The sequence below is a fragment of the Erythrolamprus reginae genome, chromosome 2 (genome assembly GCF_031021105.1).
Source record: "Erythrolamprus reginae isolate rEryReg1 chromosome 2, rEryReg1.hap1, whole genome shotgun sequence".
Classification (NCBI taxonomy): domain Eukaryota; kingdom Metazoa; phylum Chordata; class Lepidosauria; order Squamata; family Dipsadidae; genus Erythrolamprus; species Erythrolamprus reginae.
This window is the reverse complement of record NC_091951.1, coordinates 91,234,347-91,250,483: the sequence shown is the minus strand read 5'-3', so window position 1 is coordinate 91,250,483 and position 16,137 is coordinate 91,234,347. Positions and strand designations below refer to the sequence as shown.

The following is a 16,137-nucleotide window of genomic DNA, read 5'->3' as shown; positions in this document are numbered from 1 at the left end:
TGCTACCAAAATCAGAAATTAAAGAGTTCGTGACAGCATCAGGGGTGAGATATAGACACTCTTTGCAAAAGCACCACTTTGGTATGCTTTGTACAGATTTAGTAACTATGACACATGAAAGATAAAGTAAAGCCAACATATACATTAACACAGTGTTTCCCAACCTTGGCTACTTGAAGATATTTGGACTTCAACTCCCAGAATTCTCCAACCAGCGAATGCGAGGTTGGGAAACACTGCATTAACATATACATTAAATCAGTGATTTTCAACCTTTTTTGAGCCGCGGCACATTTTTTACATTTAGAAAATCATAGGGCACATTGAGGGGGGGGGGGTGGCTAAAAAAATATTGGACAAAAAAATTCTCTCTCATCCTCCCTTTCGCTCTATTTCTCTCTCCCTCTTTCTCTCCCTTCCTCTTTTTTCTCTCTCTCCATCCCTCTTTCTTTCTCTCTTCCTTCTTTCCTCTTTTTTGCTCTCTTTCTCTCTCCCTCCCTCCCTCTATGTCTTTCTCTCTCCCACCTTCCCTCCCTCTTTCTCTCTCTCTCTTGCTCTCTCTCTTGCTTTCTTTCTCTCTTGTTCTTTCTCTCTCTCTCTCCTTCTTTCTTTTTTTCTCTCTCTTGCTTGCTTTCTATCTCTTGCTTACTTTCTCTCTTGTTTTCTTTCTCTCTTGCTTGCTTTCTCTTTCTCTCTCTTTCTTTCTTTCTCTCTTGCTTGCTTTCTCTAAGCTTCGCGGCACACCTGACCATGTCTCGCGGCACACTGGTTGAAAAACACTGCATTAAATAACAGAGAAGATATAGAATTTTATGAAAGCTGGAATATGTTCTATGGCTGGATAGAGGAAAGGAAGAAAATAGGGGGAGTAGAGGGAACGGGAAATCTGAAGCCATAGATAGAGATATAAGGAATAAATAATAATAAGTAAGTGTTTGTACTCTTATTATATTGTATATATTGTAGATATTAATAATGAAATAGATTTAAAGTTAAGAACTGTAAAAGGAATACAGTTTAACTGACTGGAATATAACAACAGTATAGAATCTAGATTACTGTTTACTGTTAAAAGGTTTAGAAGGTTTTTTTCCATTTTTTATTTTTTGTTTTGTTTTGTTTTGTTCTTGTACGTTTGTATGAACTTATGTCATGTGTGTATAAGTTTGAAGTGTGTGAATCAATGTTTTCAATGTAATTTTAATATTTATGTTCAAGAAAAATCATTTTTTAAAAAAGAAATATAAAGCTTTGCATCAATTTACTAACTTAAGCAGGTTGTGATTTTACAATGTACTGTATATTTATCTGTAATAGACCAAACAGTATTTTTTTTCTCCCAGAAATTTAGGTATGTAGTGTATCAAAAGAATTATTTGTTATACTATTTTGATATAATATATGAAAACCCACCATTATTTGGGTTTAAATGTCTGCATTTGAAGATACTACAATTTCATAAGGTTGTACATTATGATTAGCGATTCTGAGGTCCATAACTATATTTTGAAAGAATGCTTTTCGCAAAACTGATTCAAAAGAATGACCAAAGAACAATGAAAATATAAACATTAATGGCATAAATAAATATCTATAGTCTGCTGGCAAAAATAAAAACATAGAAACAAGTTCGTTTCCATTTTCATGTCTTAATCTCTTCTTTTCCACTTTTTTTTAATCCAAGCTCAAGATATCAGATTTCTTTCTCTTCTTTAATGCAACTCAGCACTCATCCTAAGACACTCCTGTGGCTTCGGTTCAGCCTTGGTCTGTTTTTTTAAAGTCTGAACAATGAAGGCAGTGGCCTGAAAATGTACTTTGGGACAAGAAGAGTGGAAAGAGGCAGTGCAGAAGAATTTACAACAAATTTGCTAAGCAGGATAACGGATACACCATTATCCCATTGTCTTCTATGGCTTTTTATTCCTATGTGATTATATTGCTAATTTCATATAGGGATTGAAGCCATGCAATACATTGGGGACTTACAACAGAGGATGCCTTTAAATGCCTTGTTCAGTGAAGAGAACTCGGTTCTTCATAAACTAGGGAAAGAATTGCCTCCATTAATCTTTATCAAGTGTGCTACATCCTGCTTTTATCTGCTCTGCTACATCGGTGACCATTTTTCCTTCTCTTTCCTCATTGCAAGCAAAGCCTCCTGCTAAACAAGGATACTGGCAGGATGTTGGTGGTTTTTTTAGCAATCTGACTCTTCACATAACATGCAGAATTGGCTGGATATCATTGCTTCTTTTCTGTTGCGGGGTTATTTGTTTTATTATTTTATTTTATTTTATTTTTTTATTGATTGATTGATTGATTGGATTTATATGCCGCCCCTGTCCGAGGACAGAAACCATGCATCCCAGAGTAAAGATTTGTAAGCTATGATAGACTGAATTTTTCTAAAAGCACAGTACAACTTCTTTTAAGGGGTACTTGCCCTTGCCAGGCTGTTTGTGTCAGTGGTGAAATCTACATAACTTTCCTACCAGTTCAGAAATGAGCACTTCACATGTGCATGTGCTTTTTCACCACTGTTCCATTTGTGCATGTGCTTTTTAACCCTATGTGCATGCTAAGAAGGCTTTGCACATACCCAGTGGGTTAAAAACAGAAAGTGGCAGTGGGTGGGTGGAGCTGCCACTACATAGAAACATAGAAGATTGATGGCCCAAAAAGTCCTCATGGTCCATCTAGCCTGCCCTAATACTATTTCCTGAATTTTATCTTAGGATGGATATATGTTTATCCCAGGCATGTTTAAATTCAGTTACTGTGGATTTACTACCGGTTCTCTGAATCACCAGTGCCCACTGCTACCAGTATGCCTGAACCAGATTGAACCAGTAGCATTTCACCCCTGGTTTGGGTCCAGGCAAAGGATGCTCAGGTGAGAGGGAGTGGGGGAATCCAGGTACGTTGGCTGCTCCTAGGGAAAGATGGGCATGAAGTACTGGGAAGCCTGACCATGCTAATGGGAGGTAATGCACAGAGAATCTGGTTTCTCCTGTTAGGGAAGAAAAAGGGCACAACCAAGGGCTACAGCTGAAGGGCTGGAAAAATTGGGGATAACTAGGCAGAGTGAGAGGCTGCATTGGGTCAACATCTGGAGAGGCAGCAGAGGAGAAGATGGGTCCGGTCGGAGGATGGGAGAAGGCAGGCATGTCATGTTGCATTGGCAGCTAGAAATGGGATGATATATTAGAGCTTTGCTCACTTCGTTCCACATTTTCTTTCTACATCTGATTTGGCAGAAGTACAGAAACACAGGAGTTTCTACTGACTTTAAAGGGGGGAGATGTGCTCACCTCTGCTACTTAGATATACGATATATGACAATAAAATAAGAATGCCATCAATCTGAATTGAGCTTTTAGTATGTCCTTCAGAGAAACAATTGAGGCATCAATGTTTTCTGTTGCAGCAGTTTAAAAACAAAACAAAAAACTGGTGAGGATGAAAATATTTTTCAGATTGAGAAGAGCTCCTTAAATTCGTGGATCTAAAAGGCCAAGTAATTTTTCATTGAATTGCTTGGCCCGTAATTTTAAGACCAAGAAGAAACCTACCACTAATAATTATCCAGGTCTGACGGGTACATGGGACCTTTTCCTGTGTTATTCTTTCCTTCCTTCCTTCCCTGCTTCCTTCCCTTCCCAAACCCCATTTTATTGAGGGATTATCACATGCAACCACCTACACAACAGTAGGTAGTCATTCTTAACTACAGAAAACATGCCTGGAGCAGTATTTTTTCAAGCACCTGCATCTAAGCAGCTTTCTGAAGTGGTTCCCCACCATCATTTGAAGAGAAGCACAAACAATGGCAGCAATACTTTCAAGGGTCTGTTTTCTTTATTTATATGTATGCATTTGTACTTGTTTAAAATGTATATGCCGCTTCCTATTTTGAAATATCTCAGAGCTGTTTGCAACAATATCTGGGGAAGAATGATTATGCTTTTACACTCTGTCTTTTGATGTCTGCTTGTGTTCAAAAGTGAGCTATGTGTTTTTTCCTCTGAAAAGCTGAGGCCAAGTTGCTTTCCTCTGAAAAGACAGATCTTCCCTTTAGCACAGGATGAAGACACATCGTGCAGCTGATCCTGCCTGATAAAGAAGCAATGGAGAGGTTTTTGTGTGCGTGTGTGTGTGTGGTTTTTTTAATCTGCAGCCAAGAGCTACCCTTGGCTTTTTGTAAGTTCTGGAAATGAAAAGCTGAAAACGATGCTATGGCAGAAGTATTACTGCAGTCATATAATTTTTCCAAAACTTTCCAAGCCATTATCAGGGGCTTTTATAAAGAATGTGTTAAATCTGTCACATTAGTGAAAATGGCAAAATTAGTTTGTGAAAGAGATTATTGGAGAACCCCCTTCTGCTCACTTCATAAAGCACCCATTAACACCTTGTGAAACATTAGCCATTAATCAGAATCTGGGCAGAATAAACTACCCACACATATCATTATCTGATCCTTAATGAAGCGATAATAAGAATGTTGGGGAGAAAGGATATTAATGTCTCCTAAGAGTCCAGAGCTGTGGAAAGGCTAGGAGCCAAGGTTTTTAATTTAGTGCCAAAAGCTTCCACTGTTAATAAGGTACTTACTTATCGTCAGCCATTAGCACTGTTTGGCCACAAGTGTTCCACTTAGGTAAATGAGATCAGCCCTGAGAAAGTACCAGCTGTTGGGCTGTTGATCCTCTTCCCATCTGCCTCTACTCTGCATGGTGGAATCTCTGTCTAATTCATCCTACCCAACCGATGGTGTCATTCAAGCCACTGTTTTGTTTTCTTCTTTGGTCATGATGGTGGGTATAGGATCCATCCTTCCAGAGACACTACTTGGAGGACATAAACTGTCCACCTCAGTGCCACATTTGGCTTGACCTGTTTCACCTAACGCTATCAAAATCTAGCAAAAAACACAGTAGTCTTTTAACCATTTTTCTTTTTTAAAAAAACACACCTATTCCACATTTTGAAAGGATAGAATCCACTTTAGAAGAGTATTCTTCCTCCTGGCGCATTTTTTAAACATTGTGAAGATTTTGGTCAAAGACTGAAACACCGCAAGTAATAGAAGGGAGTAATGCAATTGGTCCTTCAGTCAAAACATTTTTTGCAGATTTTGGAACTTCTATGAAGAACGGCCTGAACGACACTTGCAATAAACTTACATATAAAAGACTTCCTTAAAATGGACCCCGAATCCTGGAAATTCTGCAACTATATCTATGGAACGTAGTTGGCAGCAATAGAAACATGACTGGCAAAGCTTTCTTCCTAAATGTTTTCTCAGCTTTACAGTCTTGCTCTGGGCACTTCTGCCAAACACTAAGCAGGTGCCATTCTGCTTTGGGATCAGTCAATGACAGGTAAACATAGATCTATCAAAGTGATGCTCAGCCTGAGGCTCTTCAGATGCACCAGATTTCATTGAATGGAATGCCCATCTGGGTTTAGGAAGGATGCTACATCACATTTCCCATTTGTGGGGGGAAAATGGGGAAATGTTTCAAGAATATTTTAAAATGCCAAATGCCAGAACCACATAAGATCTGCCACTCTTTTGCTACTTTCCTTCTTTCCTTTCCCTTTCCTTGTACAGGTAGTGTTGAAGCCAACTGCAGAGACTTGCCTATCTTTTCTCTGTCTTGGCTATTTTAGAACAAGGTAGATTTTAATATGTAGACTTATTTATGGATGTATTTCCTACTAGTAGCTGGATACCCATGCTTCGCTACAAAATTGATGAGTTCAATTTTGTAGCGAAGCACAGTTATCCAGCTACTAGTAGGATGCTAAGGAGTTAGATGTTCTACTCCCTCTCCCCACCTGAAAAGAACTCTATTCCAACTGCCAATGGGCTTGGTCAGCATGTGACTCATTGGCAGTTGGAATAGAGTTCTTTTCAGGTGGGGAGAGGGAGTAGAACATCTAACTCCTTAGCATCAGAGTGCATTAATAATAATATAAGAAATTACTAATGATCTGATGGTCATTTTGAAAAAACCCTTTTTTAGCGAGCACCTAGACACCAAGAGGAACATATGTGCCAAGTTTCAAGTTTGTAGGTTTTACAGTTCTGGAGATTTCATCATCATGCGTGAGTGGTATTTGGCTTACATATATACTGCTCAAAAAAAAAATAAAGGGAAAACTCAAATAACACATCCTAGATCTGAATGAATGAAATATTCTCATTGAATACTTTGTTCTGTATAAAGTTGAATGTGCATGTGAAATTTATTTATTTATTAGATTTGTATGCCGTCCCTCTCCATAGACTCAAAATTGTCAATCAGTGTTGCTTCCTAAGTGGACAGTTTGATTACACAGAAGTTTGATTTACTTGGAGTTATATTGTGTTGTTTAAGTGTTCCCTTTATTTTTTTGAGCAGTGTATATAGATTTAGATAAAAAACACTCAAAAGAAGACACCTATAATCTTCTGGTGCTCTATTTTTCTTTCTCTGACACTTGCCTTTCTAACTATTTTTCTAAGTCACTATTACTGCAGATGGTAAATAAAAATTAAACCGCCAACACTTTAGTATTGGATTAGTATTTATAGAGTTCCTGTGGTGCTGGCAGAACCAGTTTCTAGCAAAACCATTAGTACGGAAATGAAAGGAAATTATTAATCCCCATGTCTCCCTCTTCTTTTCACATAGAGCAAAATCACCAGGTACCAATGAGAATTCTGTTGGCTATGACAATGACTTATGTGCCTTCAGTACAATAATTAAACCAATGACTTCCCATGACTTCACACCCAGTCAGAAACTACAAAATGATGATATATGTTCTTGTGGATTCAAAAAAAGTATGAAACTTGGCCTGGGTGTTAGTAGAGCAGACTTTTACTTTCATTGTGCAAATGTCCTAGTTCATAAAATGCATTTGTAAGTCTCCTCCTTTTGTCACTTTTATTTGCAAAGGAACCTGTTGTGGTTGGCTCTGGACCAGCTCCTTCCCCAAGGACTGTGGGGGTGGATGTGGGTGAATCCTCCCAGTGACAGAGGCCTGTTTTACTGCCGACTGCTTCGGGCAGCGAAGCATCATCGGAAACAGGGAGTGACTGTGAAATGGGACCCTCAGAGGGGGGCTTGGTAGGCAGCCCAGGAGGAAGCTATTCATCATCTTCCTTACCTTCACTGGACTCTGATGAGGAAGCAGTTATAGATCCACGCATGCGAAGAGCCATGAATAGAAGAGAGCAACTACGTAGGTATTAAAAGAGATAAGGGAGTTCACTTGTGGTTGGGTGTGGTTCAAATAATTAGGGCTGCTGTTAAATGGGCCTCTCAGTGTGGAAGATTATCTGTTTGTGATTGTGAATTTACCTTGACTCTTTGGATTCTCCAAGGACCCTGTGCTTTGATATCTGGACTCTGAACGTAAATCATAGTTAACCGTGTGAGTTAAACAAAGTCTGAAGGAGAGTAGCTGTGACGACTTCACAGCTACTGGTTAATTGCTTTGAGTTTGGGGTGGGTTTTTTTGTTATTTCACTGGCTTCAAGTCTGTTTTACAAGTGAGCCCTTTGACTACAAAAGGAGGGTTTTGCTTCTATTTTTCTGTGGATAAAGAAAGTATTGTTGATTTTTCCCGTGTGTCAGTGTTCTCTCTAAATTTTTTTTGGGGTGGGCGGAAAAGTATAGTGTCTGAGCGGCAGTCCCTATGGGACTGGGCGGCACAGAAATAATAATAAAATTTCCCTCTCGGCTTCTGGGCAGGTTTGGAAAACTCTGAGTTGATGATGATTTTTAAGTGAGCGATTGCTCACTGCTTAGCTTAGAGGGAACTATGCCGTGTGTGTGTCTGTTTTGGCTACTTCTGCATTTAATTAGAGGCTCGTGCCAAGAGCCGGCAGAACAGGAACCAATAGACGATATGATAGAAAAATTACATGGAGATTTTTAACCAGTAGCATCTGAAGAATGAAAGGGTTAGTGGTGGAGTCTAGCTTTATCCCCCTGCCATCCCTCTTACACACTGCCCTTCCTATGACTGTTCTACTATGGAAACAAGAGAATATCCGGATTTGCTTACATCCTGTATGCTTTACTTTCTTTATCTCCACTAACAGTGAGGCAGTGGTAGGTTGCTCCCAGTTTGGCCCAGTTCTGTGAACCACTAGTGCCAGGGATGGGAGGCTCGGCCCACCCACCCAGGACATTTCTGCGCATGCGCGCAAACCAGTAGTAACAGGTTTTAGAACCCACTAGTGCAGTAAGGATTGCAAAAAACATGTACATCACATTTCAAAAATGCATTCTTACAGTTTTGTTGTCCTTGACCAACTTTCCCCATTTCTAGTTTCACCTCATTAAGGAGAGTGGGAAATAAAGATATTCAGAGAGGAGAAAAGCCAAGAGAACCCTGATGTGAAGTGTGCTTCAAGCAACAACGTCCTTTCATCTTTTTTCATCCGCTTTCCCTTTTTTGAAAAAAGTATTTAGTTTAATAATCAGTGAAATGTTCGTTTTAAACACCGACACACAGAAACACACACAACTTTAAGGGTAATGGGATTACCCTGAAGTAGCTGCTGCGGAGGCTTTGCGAATGAGCCTGAAATCACGCATGAACAGCATCTCCAAGGATTAATGAAGAACTCGGCTGATATAAAGAAACTGTTTTTGTGTGGATTGTGTTTTCTTTAGGGGAAAAAAAAGAACTATCCTGAAGCTGTTGCTGTGAGGAATACACAAAATTGGTTCAAACCTGTGCAGGAAGGCAGATATAAGTAGGCTTTCATCCTTGAGTGATTTTAGCAACACAAGCCTTAAATCCTGGTCCTCTAACACAAAGATTCTTCACTGAAACTTTGGCAAAAAAGCATCTCATTTGCCATTAATCCTTCCTATGCCATGAAGGGCTTGAAGTGCAGTATATTCATTGGAAGCTAAATGTGGTACAGTAAAATTTTTAAAAAAACAAAGACAAATTGCTTTGTACTGTTCCAAATCTAGTAAGTTGTTGTTAGTTGCAAAGTCATGTGTGACCCATTGTGACCCCATGGACAACTTTCCTCCAGGCCTTCTTGTCTTCTACCATCCCCGAGAGTCCCTTTAAACTCATCCCTACAGCTTCAGTGACTCCGGACAGCCACCTCATTCTCTGTCGTCCCCTTCTTCTTTTGCCCTCAATCCTTCCCAGCATTAGGCTCTTCTCCAGTGAGACCTTCCTTCTCATTAGGTGGCCAAAGTATTTGAGTTTCATCTTCAGGATCTGGCCTTCTAAAGAGCAGTCAGGGTTGATCTCTTCTAGGACTGACCAGTTTGATCGCCTTGCAGTCCAAGGGACTCGCAGGAGTCCTCCAGCACCATAGTTCAAAGGCCTCAATTCTTTGGTGCTCAGCCTTTCTCATGGTCCAACTTTCACAGTCATACCCTGTATGTACAGTGTTCCCTCGATTTTCGTGGGGGATGCATTCTGAGACCGCCCGCGAAAGTCAAATTTCTGCGAAGTGGAGACGCGGAAGTAAATACACCATTTTTGGCTATGGACAGTATCACAAGCCCTCCCTTAACACTTTAAACCCCTAAATTACCATTTCCCATTCCCTTAACAACCATTTACTCACCATTACTAGTGGTATTCACCATTGAATAAGACACTTATTAATCCTGATATTTATAAACATAATTATTTATCAACAATAATTATTTTTTTGTTATTTGCAAAAAATATTAGTTTGGCGATGATGTATGATGTCATCAGGTGGAAAAAAACTGTGGTATAGAAAAAAACCCGCAAAGTATTGTTTAATTAATATATTTTTTAAAAAACATGTTATAGGCTATTCGCGAAGTTTGAACCTGCGAAAATCGAGGGAACACTGTAGGAAGTTCCTGCTAGGAATACTCTGTGTTGTATTAAGTATCCTGAGGACAGACCAAGTGATTATATTTAGCATCCTGTACGCCCCAAGACCACAAGCCCAATTGAAATTAGTTTGCTTATCTATCTTAACCTTTTAATAATGATATAGTTTTAGCATTATCTTGTTAATAACAAGTAAGAAGTCGATGTTTTAATCTTACATCTGCTGATCAAGATGCAAGCATGTAATATTTAGAGAAGATACAACAATTAACCCTCAAACTATACCGATAATGGCCTTTAAAGACCAAAATGTCCAAAGGAATATGCTTCATTTTTAATAAGTTTTCTACACTTTGTTGGATTTTAAATTACATAATTTAATTGTGGAGGGTGAATTACACTTAAGAATGAGACGGATCAGCTTTCAAAGGTTGCCAGCTGGATGGGAGATATTTGCTTATGAACAGCTATCAAATATTTGGGAAATAATTTTAGCCACCAACTCGTGAGCAAAGCCTGATTACGTGGATCTATTTCCCAAATGGCTGTTTTCTAAGCTAAGCAGCCTCTAGCCTCAGAGGCATGGTTTCCGTTATAGCTAAATGATCAGCTAAAGGACATCTGAGTCATGCAATAATCTCTAACTTATTTACTACAGCTTTCTTTTTTAATGGTAATATAGTTAATAGGTGTTTCAACAGGAAATAGCAAACATTTGCAGTATTGTTTTTATTTTAACTGGGGGGGGGAGGTACAGCAGTGTTTCCTCACCGTGGCAACTTGAAGATATCTGGACTTCAACTCCCAGAATTCCCCAGCCAGCATCCGCTGGCTGGGGAATTCTGGGAGTTGAAGTCCAAATATCTTCAAGTTGCCAAGGTTGGGAAACACTGAGGTAGAGAACCTTTTCTGCCTTTGCCCCCAGCCTTTGTGACATTCTGCTCCCCAAAGGTGAGCCCCCCCCCTTCAATTCTGGCCTTCTGGAAATATCTGAAGACCTGGCTCTAATTGTTTAGTGCCCAGAGGAGCGTGCAGTCATGGGGCTGGTTACTGCCTGGAAGACCTGCCTCACTTTTAAATTTAATTTTGAATTTTAATGAGCCTGTTCTTGTTTAACTGCCGCCTATTATAGTATTTATATATAGCTTTTAGGTTTTTACATCTAATTTGCACGTTGTCCAGAGTCACTCTCTGACAGAGATTTTTAAATGTGATATATAAATATAGTAATGCTGAAGGAGAAAAGCTTAGGGTTTTTTTTCCCCTAAACATTTCATATTGTGCACTCAATTTCAGTGAAATAAAAAGAACTGCTGGCGGCAGATTTCCAAACACTTAATATACCAGCAAACAGTTCTGCATCCAGCTGGATGGAATAACTCTTCGACTGGTCTAAATGTTATTGATGGAAATCTGATGGAAACCTGGAGGTGAGTTAGGGTCCAGCAAATCTTTTTTCCAAATTTAGGGATTTTGATTAAGGGAGAAATCAATGTAGTGTCAGTGGGAGAATGGAATCAAACATAAATGTCCCCCTTTTTATTTAAGTAAGGGAAGATATGATCAAGCCTATGGTTCCCTAGGACCATAAGACTGTTCTCTCTGTGTGTGGGCATTTGTTTAAAAAAAGGGTACCAGAAGGGCACCATTTTAGTTCATTGCAAAATGAAGGTAGAATGTTGTAGTAACAAAAATGAAGTTGTGGTTAATTTATGAAATACTCAATTTATTATTCTCATTAAAGTAGCACAAGCTTCATTGAAAAATGGATTTGTGTTCTAATTTACCCGTGTTGCCAAACAAAAATAGCAAGTTATGAATCACAATGGGTGACTTTCATGAAAACCCTTACATTACATGTATGATGAAAAACCAATGTTTTGTTCAGCTTATCCAAGTGGACTAGACGAACTTGGTGATGTTGCTGCGATAATTGACTGCGTTGTGCAATGCAGCAGCTTGGCAACAGTTGCCTGTGTGGGTCTTTCTTGCCTTTGTTCTCTGGGATTAGAGGAGTTAATCAAAGCGACAGTGACTTCTAGCTTGAAATAGTTAGAAAGGTCACAAACCTGAGGCTCCATTGTTTTTCCAGTCAATGGTAAACTGATACATAAAATGCTGGCAGCTTCCATTCTGCACAATGCATTCCCCCATGAAATTATCAATCAGCAAGAAAAAGCCATTACCAAAGGTGAGCGAGGTCAAGGTTACATTAGTTTCAGCACATCTAGCCCATTTTTCAAACTCTTCTTCCAATAACAGGTAGTAATGCTGAAATGGAGCAGGTGTTAAAAAATGCATATCCTGCCTGGATTTAATGGAAATTAGATTCTCAGTTCCAACCTCATTCGATGTGGACTCCACAGCTGAAACAAAGGAAACCTGGAGCTTTCAGTTTCCGCTAGGATGAGTTAACATACAATGACAAGCTGATTTTTCATGTTGGGAAACCAGAAGTATAGAGCTAATGCGAACCTGAGAAGCTTTTTCTGTTATTACTTTTCAGTTATGGTGGGGAAATTGTCTCGTATATGAATTTAGGCTAGATGTCCCGTGGCAGGGTGTAATAAACAATTCTTGAAGAAAATGCTTTATTTTGCAGTGATACACAAAAAGTTCGGCGACACGGTATTAGCTTCAGAAACTGCTTCAGCAAATCCATAGGGGAAAGAGTTACAAGGTTAGCACAGTATTGCTTCTGTATGAAACCATTCCTCCCAGTATTATGTCTCTTACAACTGTGTCTCTTTCTACATGAAGTCTGAAGGGCAGGAAACTGTCCCATGAAGAATCCCAAGTGAGCAAGCATCCTAGTGACCAAGTACCTTGGTCACTATCTCGGTTCCCGCTTGCATGGGTGAACTGCTACACAAACAAAAACTTCCTCCCTATCTACTGACATGGACCACATATTTCTAGATGGCTGAAAAAAATATCATCACATGCATGAAAACTTGGGGGGACGGGGACAAGCCCCGGGTGAGACAAACTCCTGTTTAACATCTGAGAAGGGTAGTTTCAAAATACAATGGGTCAACCTTAGATGACATAGCAATAGCATTTAGACTTATATACCGCTTCATAGTGCTTTTACAGCCCTCTCTAAGCGGTTTACAGAATCAGCATATTGCCCCAACAATCTGGGTCCTCATTTTACCCACCTCAGAAGGATAGAAGCTGAGTAAAACTGTGAGCCAGTGGTGAGATTTGAACTGCTGAACTACAGCTAGCAGTCCTGCGGTGCTGCACTCTAACCACTGCACCACCCTGGCTCTAGACTTAAGATTACAAAATTAAGATTCCCTCTGGATGCCATCCTCAAGACTAAAAAGAGTTTTAGTCTTTAGTCTTTTTTGAGGATGACCCATTCAGAATGACCAGAAGAATTCTTCACACTACTGAAGAAAGTTGTTATAAAATACTAATTGTGATAGTTTCAAGCAGCTTTTCCATGATCTAATTAAAACAACAAAGTGACCCTCCCTTGTCTATCAGTAACCGTCCATTAGGTCCTTGTTCCTAACAGCCTGGATAGAGATATTCCATTTGGTATATTCAAAACAACTCAACGTCTGTGACATCACAAATTTCTTCGGCTTCTGATTAAAACAGCATGAATGTCCATGACATTTGTGCCTGTCAGGCCTGTCATCAAAAGGTGACGTCCATTTTGGAACTTGGTGAAAAATGTGTATGAATCATTATTGCTCAACGTGCTCCCCACATCAAAGCTTTCCTGCTCAGCCGCCTCCACCAGATCCTGGCTGCAGAAGGCCCCAGCAGCCTCTGTTGGCCCATCTTGTCCGTCAGTTCCACCACTCAAAAACATGACTTCGCAGTTATTAAGATAGCTTCCCTCCGTAGTGGATTTAGCTCTGTGCAGTTCAAAGGCCACTCGCAGAGCCAGTTCCTGGTTCCTTCCACCCTTCCCACTTCCTTGAACCTGCACGGTGGTTTCTCCACCTGCCAGAAGACAGATGGGGTTTTCCGCGTGGGTTTCTTTCATTGTTATTAAAGAGTCTATCAGGCTCCAGACTGGAATCTCCAGCTGTCTTGAAATGTTGGAGAGTGATTCTTTCACGGAGTCTCTTAAAGGTCTACTTCCAGCATCGTTCATAATACTCAAGCACACAAACTGAATCAATAGGCTATAGAAACGGGCAACAGTGCTGACCTCCCCACTCACAGCATCACTCAAAAGTATAGTCCGGTAACCCAGCTGTTCTGCTTGGCATTTGGCTCCCTCCAAAGCTAGCCTGTTGGATCCAATCACAACATTGTAGACGCGGGAACAGTCTTGCTGGGTGCTGTGTTTTGTGACAGAGCTAGAGAGGACTGTCAACACAGACTTCGGCGAGGTGTTCAACACATCATATTTGGCCAGTATCTGAAAGCAGTCCTGCATGCTGTGAGAACTGCTGCCAACAGTCGGGCCACTTGCTATAATGTCCAATGGATCTCCAATGACATCAGAGAGGATGAGGCTCAAAACCTGAAATAAATACGCCATAGTAAATATTGTTCATGTTGTACTGGAATTTGGTCTTATTTTAAAACTATGCCTATCCTGATTTTTTGAAAAAAAATATATGTGAACTTTAATATGCTGATATCTGAAATACGTTGCTTTCTGGTATGACTTATACAACAAATGACATTCCACCATTTCTTATAAAACAATGTTTCTCTACTTTGGATTGTTACAGAATGGATTTTTATCAGATACTTTTCAAAGACCAGATCTCATATTTTCATCTATCCCTTGAAATATTATCCTAATAATCCCATTAATTAACAATGACTATGTGTGTAGGCAAATAAAGAACTGAACTCTGGCTGAATTGCTCTTCATTATTCTTGGGTTTAACCTGACAAAATTTAACTTGAAGACAAGAAAAAAACCCAAAACGCCCTACCAAAAATCCTGCCTGGAAACTATAGATTCCAATTGCAGGCATTTTAAAACTCAGTTATAAATGTAACCCAATTTTATCACACAATTGATAGACTAAAATAAAATAACCACATTAATGCCTTAAGAGGCTTTAGTTGACTAATTGTACAACTTGGAATCGTGCACAAAATAGCGCATAAATTGAAATTTTCACCTAAAGGAATTTGGAGAAATCCTACATATGTGAAATGAAGCTGAACCAGAGTCCTAGGACAGAAAATATAGCCACCTTCACCTTTCCTGTCTGTTGAAAAAATGGGAATGAATGATGTAGCTAATCTATATTTTCATATGCTATATGATTCCTGCTGTAAGAAAATAAAAATGGGTTCAGTGTATTACTAATAGATAGAATTGGATTTGACATATAAAGTATGAATCATACTTCAAATTCTACCCTACTGTTCTGACAAAATTACTTATTGTAGCTTTTATGAAAAATAGTTCATAGTTCATAGCTTTTACAGATAGTCCTTGAGTTATGACCACAATTGGGACCAGAACTGCTGTCATACATTGTTGCAGTTGTTAAATTCAATTTTATGATTATTTTTACAAGGGTTGTTAAGTGAATCATTGTAGTCATTAAGCGAATCCACAATCTTCCCAATGGACAAGTTTTTGCTGGAAACTGGCAAAAAAATGTTACAAAACATTATCATGTGACTATGGTGGTGCTGTAACAGTTATAAGTGAGAGAGCACTGGGCATAAATGTGAGGACTAGGCTTTTTTTTCAGCACCACTAATAACTTCAAACAAGTTTAACAAAGCAAGTTTAACAAAACTTGCTTGTAAGTTAAAGGCTACTTGTATAAATTCTTAATTGTTAAATGTTTGCAATCTCTGCAAAACAGAAACGTTTTTTAAAAGTTAAATCCCTCAACCCAAATTATTTATAAATTGTATAAAATAAAAATTAAGCAACAAAGCATTGTTTTTACTTAATTCATAGTATTCATTATAGCACTTTTGATGGAATGCTTTGGCATTTTTATCACAGAACTTTAGGTCCCCTGCTCAAATATTCTATTTATTCACCCCAAAGAGCAGAAGTTCTCATATTTAATTTTTGGAGAAAAAACACCACCACCTGACCCTTTATACAAAGAAAAAAGGACTTCTAGAAAAGGTTTTAAATGAAAGTTGGTCAATTAAAACTGAGGTCTTCCAGATTTGTACCAAATTAACCTGTATTGCAATGATGTTCGTCCATCATGTTCAAAGAAGACTTTGACATCTAACATGTTTTGGGATGTCCATAATGTGTCTGCAGGTGGCTGGTAAAGCCTATACGGGCATGAAATGTTCTGCCACATGTTGAGCAGACATGTGTGA

The 16,137-nt window shown here is 39.1% G+C and overlaps 1 protein-coding gene across 2 annotated transcripts in view; it reads right to left on the bottom strand.

The window, feature by feature from the left end:
- Nucleotides 1-12,423: 12,423 nt before the first annotated feature.
- Nucleotides 12,424-16,137, bottom strand: part of GLYCTK (glycerate kinase) — a 42,625-nt gene continuing 38,911 nt past the window's right edge. For both annotated transcript variants that reach the window (XM_070738676.1, XM_070738677.1), the window contains exon 5: nucleotides 12,424-14,338. In XM_070738676.1, the coding sequence (XP_070594777.1) occupies nucleotides 13,427-14,338 (912 nt within the window). In that variant the 3' untranslated portion in view covers nucleotides 12,424-13,426. The remainder of the gene's footprint in view (nucleotides 14,339-16,137) is intronic.